General features: G+C 44.2%; 1 protein-coding gene across 1 annotated transcript in view; it reads right to left on the minus strand.

The window, feature by feature from the left end:
* plxna1b (plexin A1b) overlaps positions 1 to 15000 on the minus strand; it is a 198523-nt gene that overhangs the window by 105063 nt on the left and 78460 nt on the right. Inside the window, exon 4 of the mRNA XM_080025401.1 lies at positions 935 to 1075. Within this exon, the coding sequence (XP_079881527.1) occupies positions 935 to 1075 (141 nt within the window). The remainder of the gene's footprint in view (positions 1 to 934; positions 1076 to 15000) is intronic.

Raw genomic sequence — 15000 nt, forward strand, 5'->3', positions numbered from 1 at the left:
CTCACCAGCGGTGGGGCTGGTAATGACCGCAGACACACACACACACACCACATGTGACCTATAACACTCTCCTATGTGTCTGCGTGCCTGTAATGTCTTGATTATTAGCGAAAAGATGTGTAGCTGGTGTGTGTGTGTGTGTGTGTGTGTGTGTGTGTGTGTGTGTGTGTGTGTGTGTGTGTGTGTAATTATATCCAGTGGGAGACGAGTTGTGTTGTGATTGTACAGTCGGCAGGAGGCCTATAACCTACACAGCAGCTAATGGGGGGAAAGGTGTGCTCTGGCCATTTGGTACAAGGGCTCCTATGGCAACATGGACGACAACATAATTATATACATTATGTGTGGGTGTACGTGTGTGTGTGTGTGTGTGTGTGTGTGTGTGTGTGTGTGTGTGTGTGTGTGTGTGTGTGTGTGTGTGTGTGTGTGTGTGTGTGTGTGTGTGTGTGTGTGTGTGTGTGTGTGTGTGTGTGTGTGTGTGTGTGTGTGTGTGTGTGTGTGTGTGTGTGTGTGTGTGTGTGTGTGTGTGTGTGTGTGTGTGTGTGTGTGGGTCTAACCAAATAAAATGTGTAACTGGAGCCATGTACAGTATGTTAAGGAGGCATTGTTAGCCCTGTAGCGCAAGCTGGATGCGAAAGCTAATGATGGCTGCACACATACAACCCATCATTACAGCACACATACAGACATGGATTGTTTGTGTTTAAAACATGTACGAATCATATACATTCAAATCCATGTGGATCGTTATGTTGACATTTTTGTATGCACCTGGGGACTTTTTGTGCGCATGTGTGTCATCTTTTTGTGCATATTTGTATTGTGTGTGTGTGTGTGTGTGTGTGTGTGTGTGTGTGTGTGTGTGTGTGTGTGTGTGTGTGTGTGTGTGTGTGTGTGTGTGTGTGTGTGTGTGCATCTCCATCAATGAACTGACCTGTCTTTCAGTCAGCGTGTAGATGTACTGCTGGTCTGGGCTGAAGAGCATGTCTCTCAGTAAGGGGCTTCCTCCCTCGCTCACTGTCACCTTCTCATAGAGAACAGATGGACGGTTAGGACTGATAGAGTTCACCAAGATCTGCAGGGAAACACAAGAGAGAACGGTTAGAAAAAAGAAATAGTCATATTCTTTTAATACATGTTTCCAAAGTATACTTCAAAATATTCTTATTTTTTAAATACAAGAAGAAGTGTGATCATTCTCATTCCTGTATCTTGAGAAGTGGTGTATTTTGAACCATGAACAGTTTATGTACAACTTCAATATACATGTATATGTTCAAATTTGTATTAATATTGAGCAGGACAAGAAACGAGTAAGCAGTTAATACTCAAAACACATCCTCAAAAAGCAACTATCACCGACTGCTTCACAGTGGTCTACACAGCCTTCACAATAAAAGCTTCAGTAGCGATAGCAGAAGAAAAAAAAACTCTTGAAAGGCTTTTATTTTGGCGGATACCAGGGGCATGGGGATATGAGTTTTTGAGATGGATGAATACCAATAAAAAGCCAAGTTACAGTGCTTAACAAAGTGGAAGATGATCTTATTTTACTATAATATAATGTATTCATTCCATTGCTCTGTATTTGCTGTACAAAGTAGCACAAAGACACAGTGAAACACTGAGACATTTTAATCTTTATTTTTCTCACATCTCATATCTCCCCCTTGCAATATCCAACCAACCAACCTATCTCACTTTGCATATTTTATTCCCCAAAAAACTAAAGTCACAATGAAGTCTCTGTATATTTCCCCAGCTGGAGAAATAGACTGCATTTACTTCAGCAGTAAGACGTATTATTATAATGCTAAGCTGCGTGAAATTCTGATTTTTTTTTTGTGGGGAAAGGTTGAAAGTGGTGCATGCTTTACAGCGCCATATAAAAGGGCTTAATCAAGAGGCTGTTAATAGCAGTATGGCATATGGTGCCCTAATTGTGAACGCAGACACGGTTACAAAGGTAGACGCATGCAAAGAAAGAGTATTGACTGGGTAATGGTACAACTGTAGATAGACGGGACATAGGAGGTACTAATAAAAAAAACACTTTAAAAATTGAAATAATGACAACAATTGGACTGTATGAAAAGCTGGTTGTCCTGTGGTATAAAGCCCAGAGACAATATATCAGTGAGTCACTCATCTTTGGATTTCAATGTAAACTTAATGACACGATGCACCTGTAGACTAAATGGGATGTATCCATCTCACAGCGCGTGTCATGTCATGCGGACGGCCGCTCACATTTTTATTTTTTTACACTGCGAGCTTGGTTGGGAGAATAATTTGCTAAAGATATGGAAAGTAATGGTGCAGATACAAGATAGGAGATTGGCTGGCTGTGATGACTGTGAGCCAAAGTCATCTCGGCAGCAAATGAAAAGCGCTGAGCGACATGGGGGTGGGGGGGGGGGGGGGCTATCAGCTCTCCATTACTGAGCTTTTGTCAACTCACACTGCTATCAGCCAATAGTGATGACAAGGAAAGGGACAGCAGATATAATATAATATAATACTGAACATAGACACACAAATATACAAATAGGTCCACAAAAAACCTTCTCCCATATTGATGAAAAATGATAAATACAAAAAGAAGACACACACAGACAACGACAAATATGCGTGCAATATTATGTGCTTTGAAATATATGGACACAAAAACGCATACAAACACACACACACACACACACACACACACACACACACACACACACACACACACACACACATACACACAAACACACAGATAGAGAAATAGGTTTGCTCCAGTGGACACTATGCGCACACACTTTGTGATGAAATAATTTATTTACAATCTCACCAAAAGAAACCAGGGGCAACAATCCCATTATCTCTCACTGCCTGTGTGTGTGTGTGTGTGTGTGTGTGTGTGTGTGTGTGTGTGTGTGTATGTGTGTGTGTGTGTGTGTGTGTGTGTGTGTGTGCCAGAGAAAAAGAGAGAGGGAAAGAGAGAGAGAGGGGGCATGAAAGATAGAGAGAGATAGAGGAAGAGAAAGAGCTCATAAGGCTGTGATAAAGCACTGGAGATGCAAAGAAATATGGATGTCATTACCTAGATAATGGGCCCGTAAACAAAGGATACATTTCATTCACGGATGGCTTGTATCTAGATGAGCCCATTCATACTCACTCACACACACACACTAGCACACACACACACACACACACACACACACACACACACACACACACACACACACACACACACCACACAAGCACAAACACACAGACACACAGGCTAGCACAAACACACAAACAAACCATGTTTAAGTACAGATGACCAGCATAAAGAACAAGAAAAGATTGAAATCTTGTATATAGCCTATTATATAGGCCGCCTATATGTAATATACAGTATAATGTTCTAGCAGTACAGGCAAAGGTAGCCTATTGTCCAGTCTCATTTCAACCAATACAATATGCACGTATACTCCTATTCATTTTCGCCAACACTCAAACAAACATTGGTCTTACTTCATCCCTCACTCAATCAGTGGCAGACTCTAACCTTTATAGGACTGGCCCAAGCTTTGCTGCGGTCCAGTCAAAAAAAAGGCTGGCTAACACACACAGAGGTGAAAGGATCATTTTGTTCTGTGGGCTCACATCATCATTTTCTCTTTCTTTCTCTCTTTCTCTCTCTCTTTCACATGAAAAAAGGCATTTCAGTTGGCAGCCTCATCTATCTCTGGACCAGACACCCAAGTCCAGTTCACTGGCTAACTACCAGTCCTAGCCTAAGCTGGTTTTGCACACACACACACACACACACACACACACACACACACACACACACACACACACACACACACACACACACACACACACACACACACACACACACACACACACACACACACACACACACACACACACACACACACACACACACACACACACACACACACACACACACACACACACACACACTAATACAGAGAATCAAAATCTGTCTTTCCGTCAGCCTTCCTATCTTCTGTTTGCATCCATCTGTTTGTCTCTCTGTACATTTTGGGATTGATCAAAATTCTAGCAATTGTTTTTCTTCTGAGTATGCAGTCCATATGCAGCGCTAACATTTCTTTTCAAATGTGTTCGGGACTGAGAAAGGTGAGAAAGAGAGAAAACAGAAGAGTAAAGTGAGTGAGTGTGAAGGTAAAGTGTGAAAACAACAGGTCATAAATTATCTTAAATCAATTTATTCCACAGGCACTGCATGCTGCCAAAACTGGACGGGCGGAGAATATGGAAACCAGGTAGAGAACAAAGGACTACTATTGAATATATAAACTGAACAGATGGATGGGTGGATGGAGGGATGGATGGATGGATGCCTCAATGGATGGATGGGTGGATGGGTGGATGGATGGATGGATGGGTGGATAGATGGATGGAGGCCTCATTGGATGGGTGGATGGGTTGGAGGATGGATGGATGTTTGTTTAACTCAATCAAACTGAGCTATGCCTGGTAAACATGCACTATAATCTAATATTCAGGTTAACAGGGGCGGGGAGTGGGGACTGTACATTTAGAAGGGTTTTAGCTCGTCTTCTGGATTGGCTTACAGTGTAAAAAATGTGTGTAAAATTGTGTGAATGTGCATGAAAGCTGGCAGGCCTGTGTGCATATGCCTTTCTGTTTTCACATCAATCTGCAAGTGTGTTAACATGCTCAAATCGTTCTTTAACACATGTGTATATTAAATTCATAGGTTTGTGTTTATGTTACGTGTGTACAAATGCCCACCTCTGAGTAAATGCATACTGTATTTGTTTGTGTGTGTAAAAACAAAAATTGTTGCACGAATGGGTGATGATGGGGAGATGCCACATTGTCTCCTCTGAATTTGCTTATAGCTTTTCCGTTAAGTGCTTGATGGATGGATTCATAGAACGATGCGGTGCTTGTGTTCTCAGGAAAAAGGCCCATCTCAACTCCCTTGTCAACATGTATAATGTAACAATAACAGACCTTAAACACATTAGAGGCACTGCCTTAAGTAAAGGACAGTAGACAAAGCAGCGGATGGGTTTAAAGTGGGGCATAATGAGGAGAGAAAGGAAAAGAATTGCGGATTAATAAATTGCAGTGGTAAAAAAATGTTTTGTCAGAGTCCGTCTCTCAATGGCTCTGATGTGAAAAATCCCAAATGGGCCTTATTCATGACTTCTACTCAAGAGATCTTCAATGACCTACTAATTGTTATTCCTTCGCTTGTTGCGCACAGCCAGACCAAACTACAGCTAGTAGAAGCCACAACGTGCCCTTTCAAAAATAGTGCAATTTGGTGCCGACCATGGAAATATTATAAAAAAATACCCGACCAACACCGTTAATGAAGCTCGCTGTGTGTGTGCAGCAACATTATGAGCTGGATACTATCCATGGACCTATTAGATACTATCAAACCGTATCAAACACACACGCGCACTTTCTGTTGTCTCCCATTCTGAGCGGAGCATAAACAGTAGGCTACAGCAGGGGAAGAGGAAGGGGAGGAGTCTGGCGCTGTTATCTAGGGGGAGCGCTATACTCGTTGTCGATATCAGGTTAGCCATTCTAACCGTTCCTTCCCTGATTGTTAATGGTGTTTGTCAGCTCAGCAAAGTGAACAGCAAAAGGCAATCTGTGTTTTTCAGTACAATTGTTGAAAGCAACTGAAATATGATATCCAATGCATGCTAGCTCTAAGTGCAACACTAGAAAGTGTCCCGTTTCTAAACTTCCCTAGGGATTCCATAACCATCCACACCTTTCTCCCTGTCTGCAACTCTTGATATGACGGACCTTTTCCATTATCCCTTTATGAGGAAAGAGATTGCAAACAAATGAAACCAACGCTGCTGCACCATCATTTCACTGAAGCATTCCCATCTACTATACCACCCTCCTCCTTTCTCATACAAACATTCTTGATTTCTGTAATCTGCTCGCGATGCCTTAACACCTCCCTCGAACCCGAAGATCCACCCAAAAGCCCCATAATGCCTTGCTTTTATCTGTGCCTGGCACGCCTGGTTAGCTAGATACACACAAACGATAGCTAGTGGGTTAAAGGGAAAGCTGGCGGTGCGGGGATGACAGAATTAGGCGATAAGACAGTGGCACGTCGATGAGAATGATGCCTGTCATACTCGCAAGTGACAACTGATGGAGCTTGCAATGTGTATATGAGAGCATACATTGTGTGTCTCCTATTGTCTATAAGTGTACTATAGGAAGAAACAAGGAGGAAGGGAATAATGAAGGAGGGAAGAGATGTATAGGGAGAAAGCGAGCAAAGGGAATAAAGAGGGATGGAAGGACGCGCTATTCAAAGACACACTAACCGTATAGAATAGAAAGATTGCTCTCTGCAGGAAATTGAAATAAAAGAGGGGGAATAGAAATCAAGCAAAAGGGAAGGTAAGGGAGAACTTCAAAGACTTAGAGGAGAAAATGAATTAGCAGCAGTTCATGGAACGAGACTGAACCAAACGGTCCAGGTGTTTTCTGGTCTGACTGAGAGCCATAACACACCAGCATTGGCTCCCAATAACGACTTTGACATTTCAAAGCAGGTCTGGAGGTGTGTGCGTATGTGTGTGTGTGTGTGTGTGTGTGTGTGTGTGTGTGTGTGTGTGTGTGTGTGTGTGTTCACTGATAGCATATTAGGAACACACACACACACACACACACACACACACACACACACGCTACATGTGTAGCTGGGTAACTTGACATAAATAGGTCTACCAGTGCATAAATGGTAGCAGGCCCCACATTCCAGACTTTGATGTAGAGAGGGCCCCTGGTGTGTGTATGTGTGTGTGTGTGTGTTTAGAGGACCCTCGTGAAGTGGGGAATTCAGTGTGGCCCTCTCCGGAACAAAAGGAAATGAAGAAAAAGCAGCAAGAGGGTCATGAGCAGAGGAGAGAGAAGTAGCGGGGTCCAGCAGCCACTGCACTGGGGGAAGAAGTGATGAAGTGGGGTGAACAACAGAAGACACTGATTTGCATATAGGCTACTAGCGCTTTGGCCATATTGTTTACTGTAACATACCACTTGGCTGTACTGAGCTCGGCCTTTCCTGTTGTTAATACTACCAAAAAATGTCCCCTTAACTGTTCCAGACAACCCTACATCATTGCGTTCGGGATAAGTCCACACACACAACCAAATAAAATAGGTTATATTGGGCCCAGTGGAGAGACTACTTAATGACAGCTTCATTTAAACGTTTGTGGTATATCCCCTGTGTCCCTCTTTACGCTGTGTTTTCTATCAGAAACAGGGGCGCTCAGATAAAGGGGCTCAAATCACTCACTTCCTATCGCACAGTTGAGCCTGGCAGAACCCCGAGCGCGGCAAGGCACAGAAAAAATCCATCAATTGTTTTCTACAACGGCAGGAGTTACCTTGTGTGTGTGTGTGTGTGTGCGACTGTGTATGTGTGTGTGTTTGCAGAGCCTTTTCAGTCCCTACTAATTGTAATGCTAGCACTAGCACCAAGCTCTAGCACTAAGCACTTGAGCCTAGTAGGCACTAGGCAGTGGTATACTTGTTCTCTGTAAAACTGCTGAATTGCTATTGAGGAGGGCAACCTCTCAATACATGAAACAATGTGTTGATGTATAACTTGTATACTGTGTGTGTGTGTGTGTGTGTGTGTGTGTGTGTGTGTGTGTGTGTGTGTGTGTGTGTGTGTGTGTGTGTGTGTGTGTGTGTGTGTGTGTGTGTGTGTGTGTGTGTGTGTGTGTGTTAGACAATGAGAGAGAAAGAGAGAGAGAGAGAGAGTTAGAAGTTGGGAGCGGATGGAGAATCACACAGGACTGAGTGATAGCACTGATACATCTATGGGACAAATCCCCCTTTGCACACACTCAATATATATACAGCCGACATATAGAAGAGCTCAAAGTAAACCTAGACCATATGTGGGTCAGACAGTCAGAGAGCAAAGCACCCTTTCCTTCAACAGCAGCACCAAGACAGACAAAGAGCTATGGTGACAATGATGGAGGAGGCGTCCGCTCTAACACATATAAACACACACACACACACACACACACACACACAGTGGAATGTCATTGTGGTTGCTATCAAAACACAGTATGTGTCTGGATCGGGTTATTTTAAGGTCTGGGAAGGCGAGCAGATGCAACCATGAACTTTACTCCCTTGTGCTTTCGTTGGGAAGAATGTTACTGGTGTGAAATTGGACAGTGTTTGTATTGCTGTTGAAGAGAGTGTGTGCACAAACAGTTTCACTGCTATGGCCAGGCACGAGTCCTTGCTTCATAAGATGTATTGATGTATGTCTAGCTACATGAACAGATATATAAGCACACGGTACACTCTATAACCTAAACGGGAATGATGAGAGTTTGTGACAAAACATTTGCCTACCCCTTTTGTTTCTTTATTGAACAACAAATGTCATACACACCTCTCCGGTAATTCTTCTGCACATGACTGACACTAATGCACACACCTCAAGTCGCCTGTACTTAGAAAGGCACAAAGCATTGTGGGTACTTAAGCACTTGTCTGTCATTATTAGTGCTCCATTCAAGACACCATTCTTACAAAAGGTCATCTATTTTTATCCAATCTATCGTTTAGTTTAGAGTTGAGATTTGGTGGAAAAAATGATGCCATTCCATTAGCACCAACAGAAGAGGACAGTTTAGTTCCAATGGGGATTTTGGAGCACTTTTCAAAGCTGCACCGAGCAGTTTTTATCAAGGATCTTGACGCCTACTATCAAGCTCCCGTCAATGAGTTCAAATATGTGGCCGTGTAATCCGGTGTGGTTCGGTCATATCAGGTTACTTTACTATGCCGACTGTTATATTGACTGGGCTGGTGCATTCACCCACATGTCTACACTATGGTTATTCATGTGTGAGCCTGTGGCCTTTCACCAGCAGGGCTTACAAAAGGTCACACACACACACACACACACACACACACACACACACACACACACACACACACACACACACACACACACACACACACACACACACACACACACACACACACACACACACACACACACACACACACACACACACACACACACACACACACACACACACACACACACACACACACACACACACACACACACACACACACACACACACACACACACACACACACTGGAGGAAGAGGAGTCAAGAAAAAACAGAAAAGGACAGCCTAGGAACAAAGGCCCCGGCCACATGTGGTAAGATTCCCCCAGCGCACACGCATGCTGCTGCGTACAATATCATGTAAACAGGGCGAGAGACAGTGAGCTGCAGCTTTAACAGCAAATTAAACCTATTCATCACTGTTTAAGGTCGTTTAAATCCTCTCGCCTGCCCGAATTAAAAAGGCCTCGTCATCGCTCTATCCCTCTATCTCTACCCATGTATTGCATCCTAAGCCTTCCCTTGTGATGCATTTCTCTCGTTCATCTCCCATGTACCCCCCCCCACCCCATCCCCACCCCCCTCTCTGCTCTACCTTTCCTCCCATCCCTCCAAATGAAATGCCTTTAGCTAGCAGTCGTCAGATAAGTGTGTGTAGCGAGACATGGCGCGGGCGGCATTTCATCTTTCCAACCATTACTAAATCACAGTAACTCGATCATCTTCATGGAGTGAGACACACACACGCACACACACACACACACACACACACACACACACACACACACACACACACACACACACACACACACACACACACACACACACACACACACACACACACACACACACACACACACACACACACACACACACACACACACACACACACACACACACACACACACACACACACACACACACACACACACGCGGCTGCAAGTGTGAAGAGCGAGGTGCTTTACTCTGACTGATTTTATCAGCTGTCTTGCAAAACGCGGGAAGAAAGCGCACCACAACATTATCATATACAATAAGATGAGACTCCAAGATAGAGCGTTTCCAATTGAACGCCTGTTTAGTGTCGCCATTCAAATGAGAAAAGACCTCCTCTTTACAGCGAGGCGCAACACAGATCCCTGATGGGATAGCTCAACCCAAACAATATTACACATTTACATCAAAGGCTGCTGAGGGGATATTATATGTTAAAGACATAAAGTGAGAATACACTTTAAGACTAGACATAATATTTATACGGCTAGAACCGTGCACATGATTCTATAGTGACACTGGCTTCTTTGGACCAGTGCTAACCCTTCAAGCCACAGAGAAACAGTGCCAACCCACTGCTGAAGGCCTTATCAGAAACACAGGAAGGTGGGAAAGCAAACAAAGATTGGGAAGAGTGCGAAATGCAATGAGGGAGAACAGATGCTATCATCTATGGAGTGTGTATGTGGCCTTTGAGAAGTGAATGTGCTCCACACATACAAACACAGGAAGAGATCGGCTGGCGAGAGGAGTGTTTGTGTAGCGTGTGTTGTAGGAGTGTGTATGTTGGGGGTGGGAGGGTGGGGTTAGGGGTGTTAGTATGGAAGAAAGTGTGTGTGTGTGTGTGTGTGTGTGTGTGTGTGTGTGTGTGTGTGTGTGTGTGTGTGTGTGTGTGTGTGTGTGTGTGTGTGTGTGTGTGTGTGTGTGTGTGTGCATACAAAGTGTGCAAGGCAGTCCATCAATTTACAAGTGTAGCGGAATGCTTGCTTGCATGCAAAGGAAAGCATGCGAGTGTGCAATTGTGTGCATGTAAAAATCGGTGGCATTAAAAAAGGGCATCACTTAATGGCTTGGAAAAAATTGAAGACAAACTCGCACTCTCCATGTGACACTACGCAGCGTCGCTTGACCCACCATTCACCGACTACATCAGCCATTCACTAGGATTACAGCGAACGGGAACCAATCTTCAACTGTAAGTACCAAGGTAAGTGCATGTGTGTGTGTGGGTGTGCGCACATGTGTGTGTGTGTGTGTGTGTGTGTGTGTGTGTGTGTGTGTGTGTGTGTGTGTGTCTGTCTTCCTGTGGGAAAGCCAAAGTGATTACATGGCCAGTGGTGCCTCTAATAGCATCTTTTAGGAAGAGAAAGAGAGAGTGAGGTAGAGAGAGAGAGCGATGGAGGGAGGGAGGGAGAGATGAGTGATTTCCATCTTGCTTGGGAAGGACCGGAATTACGGCGGAGGAATTCTATGGTGGTTAAGATGTGGGTCTGTTTTGACTGTGCCGTCATGTAAGAGAGAGAGAGAGAGAGAGTGAAAGAGAGAGAGTGAGTGTGTGCGCGTGCGTGCGTGCGCATGTGTGTGTGCGTGTGTGTGTGTGCGTGCGCAGATGTTCGTAATAGACGAAATACTAGCGGCTAATGGGAGCTAGGCCAAAACCACACCTCAGTTCAGTGTGTGCCAAACCATTCCTGGCCACAAATGCCTCTCCTCCTCCGCCTCTTTAATTTCTCCCATTTTTTCCCCCTCTGGTTGCTCTTTTTCACTCTCTCTCCCAAAGCAGTTTTTTGTTTCACCTTCAACATGTTTTTCTCCTACTCTTTTTGTTTGTTTTGACACATTCATTTCCCTCTTTATCTCAACAGTCTCTTCCCTGAACCATTGCATCATCAGTTTGGTGACAGAAGATTATTTAGTTATTTAGCTTGAAGTTTTCTGGTACCAATGGGAAGGCTTGGCGGCATGGAAAAAAAGAAAGGAGGTCTAGGGGGGTAGATAAGTAATGACAGAACACACACATGCACACACACACACACGGCAAACAACGTCTGGCAGTTGTAAAGAGCCAGGAATGCAGATGGTGTTTAAAATCAGCTTTTATAGTGTGGTTCAGAGCGATTTACAGCAGTGGTTGTGTGTGTGTGTGTGTGTGTGTGTGTGTGTGTGTGTGTGTGTGTGTGTGTGTGTGTGTGTGTGTGTGTGTGCGTGTGTCATTTATCAGTGAGTGGCAGTGTGCTAGCATGGTAAACTATTGGTCCTTGAGATTTAAGAGTTCCAGTTAAGAGTAACTGTTCTTTTCTTGGTCTTAATTTTTTTGTTTTTATTTGAAAAACAGCTCAAATTTCACACAAAAAACCACAAAGCCCCTCTTTATTATGCTGCTCGCGTGTGAAAGAGCCTTCAAAGGATGAACTCATTAATTGACTATTCCCCTCAGCAATAAGATGTCAATAGAGATCATGTTGCGATAGTAACAGCAATACTAATTTTGCCAAAACAACAAGCCCCTCTTTGAGCATCTGTTACACACTATCGGAGGAGGTCAAAAGTGCAAAATCAAGGAAAGGTATAGGATGTTTGCTTTAGCTGTGTGTGTGTGTGTGTGTGTGTGTGTGGGGGGGGGGGGGCTCTGCTCCTGGTTACTGTAGACGAGAGGAGGAGGCACATTCCCGACATGACTGCCCTAATCCTTCCTCTTCAATACAATCCTCTACTGACCAACCAACTACTTTGTGGGTCTGTGTGTGTGTGTGTCCACCACCACTATGTTAATACCTCTGTATATGTGAAAACGCCTGTATGCTATACAAACACACACACAAGTCTAGTCTGTACTCATCCAGCAACATACCTCATATAGTCAACTGGAACTGGGAAGACGTTGGCATGGCAACCTAATAACATACAGTGCATGGAGGTTTTAGGGAAGAGAGGGTGAGTGTGTGTGTCTGTGTCAATTCCACATAACAGGAATATATCAGGAAAGGGAGAAAAGGAGCATGGGGGGGGGAAAAGATTTAACTTTGGGTTTGAGTGAGAGAAAAAAAACACCCAAAAATCTTTGTGTTTTCATTTGGAGTTTAATGGTGATGTGGTATGCAATCTGTAGGTCCAGTGGGGGTTTGCGCTGTTAGCTTAACACGGCTGGACACTATTTATGTTTGTCCAGGAGGCAGAGCTCTGTTTCTCTTGGCATGAGGTGAAATGTAATGCCTCAGAGCTCCGGAGTGGAGGAGAGATATTATGATGGATGAGATTTAAGCCGTATCTCTCCTGAACCTGGGAAAAGTAAAAAAACAAATGTGTGCGGCCGTCCACCCACATCTTCACAGAATCAGAAGTCCACGGCTGTGTTGATTAACAACACACAATTTATAGCAAAGAAAATACTGCCGCAAACAGCCAAGGTCTACAATACATAAAAGACTTCTCAAATAAAAAGGTGCAAGTTCCGCACCGCAATCAAAGCAAGCCTGTACATTTGGCATATTTACGTCATCATAATTGCGTATTGCGGTATGGTATGGTTCGGTACGGCCTGTATTGTGCGGTTCTGGTACGAATATGTGCATTTGTTACACCCCTAGTATGCACACATGAACTCAATAACTCACTTGCTTCACTCTGAGTCATCCCCATTTCCCTTCTCCACCCAAGCAAAGGATGACAGCAGTCTATGTCTGAAAAACCAAAAGCCCTGACCCTGCAGTTATGACCAGACAAAACAGAACCGTTTTTTTCCACTTCCTCGGTCTGCTTTCATCCCCCATCATCCACCAGGTGAGGAGGCCACCCACATCTTTTTTTTTTGCCCCAGATTGCTAACTCTTCTTTGGGTAAGGGCCAGAGGAAAGTCCCTGGCTTAGGGTTTGGGCCTGGTGCCGGGGAATCCACCTCTGAAACCGAGGAAAAAGAGAACTGGGAAGACTGCCACAGGATAGTGACAGAAGTTGGACGAGTGTGGCTTCAACGCCTCCCCTACACACTCGTTCAATGCTTTCTTCACTTCATCTCTGTGTTGTTCATTGAGCGTTCCTCTACCTCTTAACATTATTTCATACCTCTCTCCATCTCTCTCAGCTCAGTTTCCCATTCCCTCACTCCACTCCCATAGTGTGCTGTAATGGTCCGCGGGGACGGTGTTGGCTGTTGCCCACCAAATACAATGAGCATGACTGATTCAAGAGCCAAAAAAGACTGGTGTGGACTGAGAGAGAAAGACAGAGAGAGAGAGAGAAAATGCTGGTCTCTCCATCTGCGCGTGTGAAAAAGAGATAGAGCCAGATATAAAAAAAGAGGGAAAAGGAGTGAAGTCCAGTACAGGCTGAACTGAAACAATTGCACAACTGAAGGATGAGAAAGAGTGACTGAGCTGCTAAAGTCATCCATATAAGAGGAGCGGGGAATAATAGGGCCACACATACCTCTAACTGGAGTCCATTAAAATACACTCAACACTACGCCACTTATTCCTCTCTGTGTGTGTGTGTGTGTGTGTGTGTGTGTGTGTGTGTGTGTGTGTGTGTGTGTGTGTGTGTGTGTGTGTGTGTGTGTGTGTGTGTGTGTGTGTGTGTGTGTGTGTGTGTGTGTGTGTGTGTGTGTGTGTGTGTGTGTGTGTGTGTCTGTCTGTCTTTGTGTGTGTTCGAGTGACAGAGGAAAGGGACAGCTGTGTGTGGAGTATACATGGTGACATTTAGCAGATGTGCGGCCAGTAGCCATGTGTGCGGGCACACTCCGACCAAGACATGACCTAGTGGTCCAAAGAGTTATTTATTCCCTTATAGTCATGGCATTTCTCAATTAAATGACGCCAATGGAAAGGAGAAATGAGGAAGCTAGATATTCTGACATATTTTAACCATGGCCTCATTTATTTGAACAGTTTTGAAATGTAACAAAAAAAAAACGCCGTCATTTCTCATGTTTTGCCCTTCCCGTTTTAATAGACAGTGAGGTTGGAGCTGACCTTTTACACACATACTGTATGGTTGTTCACACCTGTGCAATCACTGCAGGGGCGAAACTAATATGAAAGAGAATCCATTCCCAGAAAGTTAGCCCCAAACCAACGGGAAGGGAACATCTGAAAAGGGATCTTTAACAGAGCTCAACAGTTCACACGGTATCTCTTCCCTTAAAATACTTGTTTTAGAGGAAGGGATACTATTGGCCCAGTTCTGACGACAGTGTGTAAAGTAATGTCTTGTGTGCCCTCGCCAAAGAGCGAAGGGAAGTGAATAAATAAAACCAGGAAGCGGATGTTGTTGTCTTTTCCTGCGAATCCGTGAGAGCT

The sequence above is a fragment of the Ammodytes marinus genome (genome assembly GCF_949987685.1).
Source record: "Ammodytes marinus genome assembly, chromosome: 4".
NCBI lineage: Eukaryota > Metazoa > Chordata > Actinopteri > Uranoscopiformes > Ammodytidae > Ammodytes > Ammodytes marinus.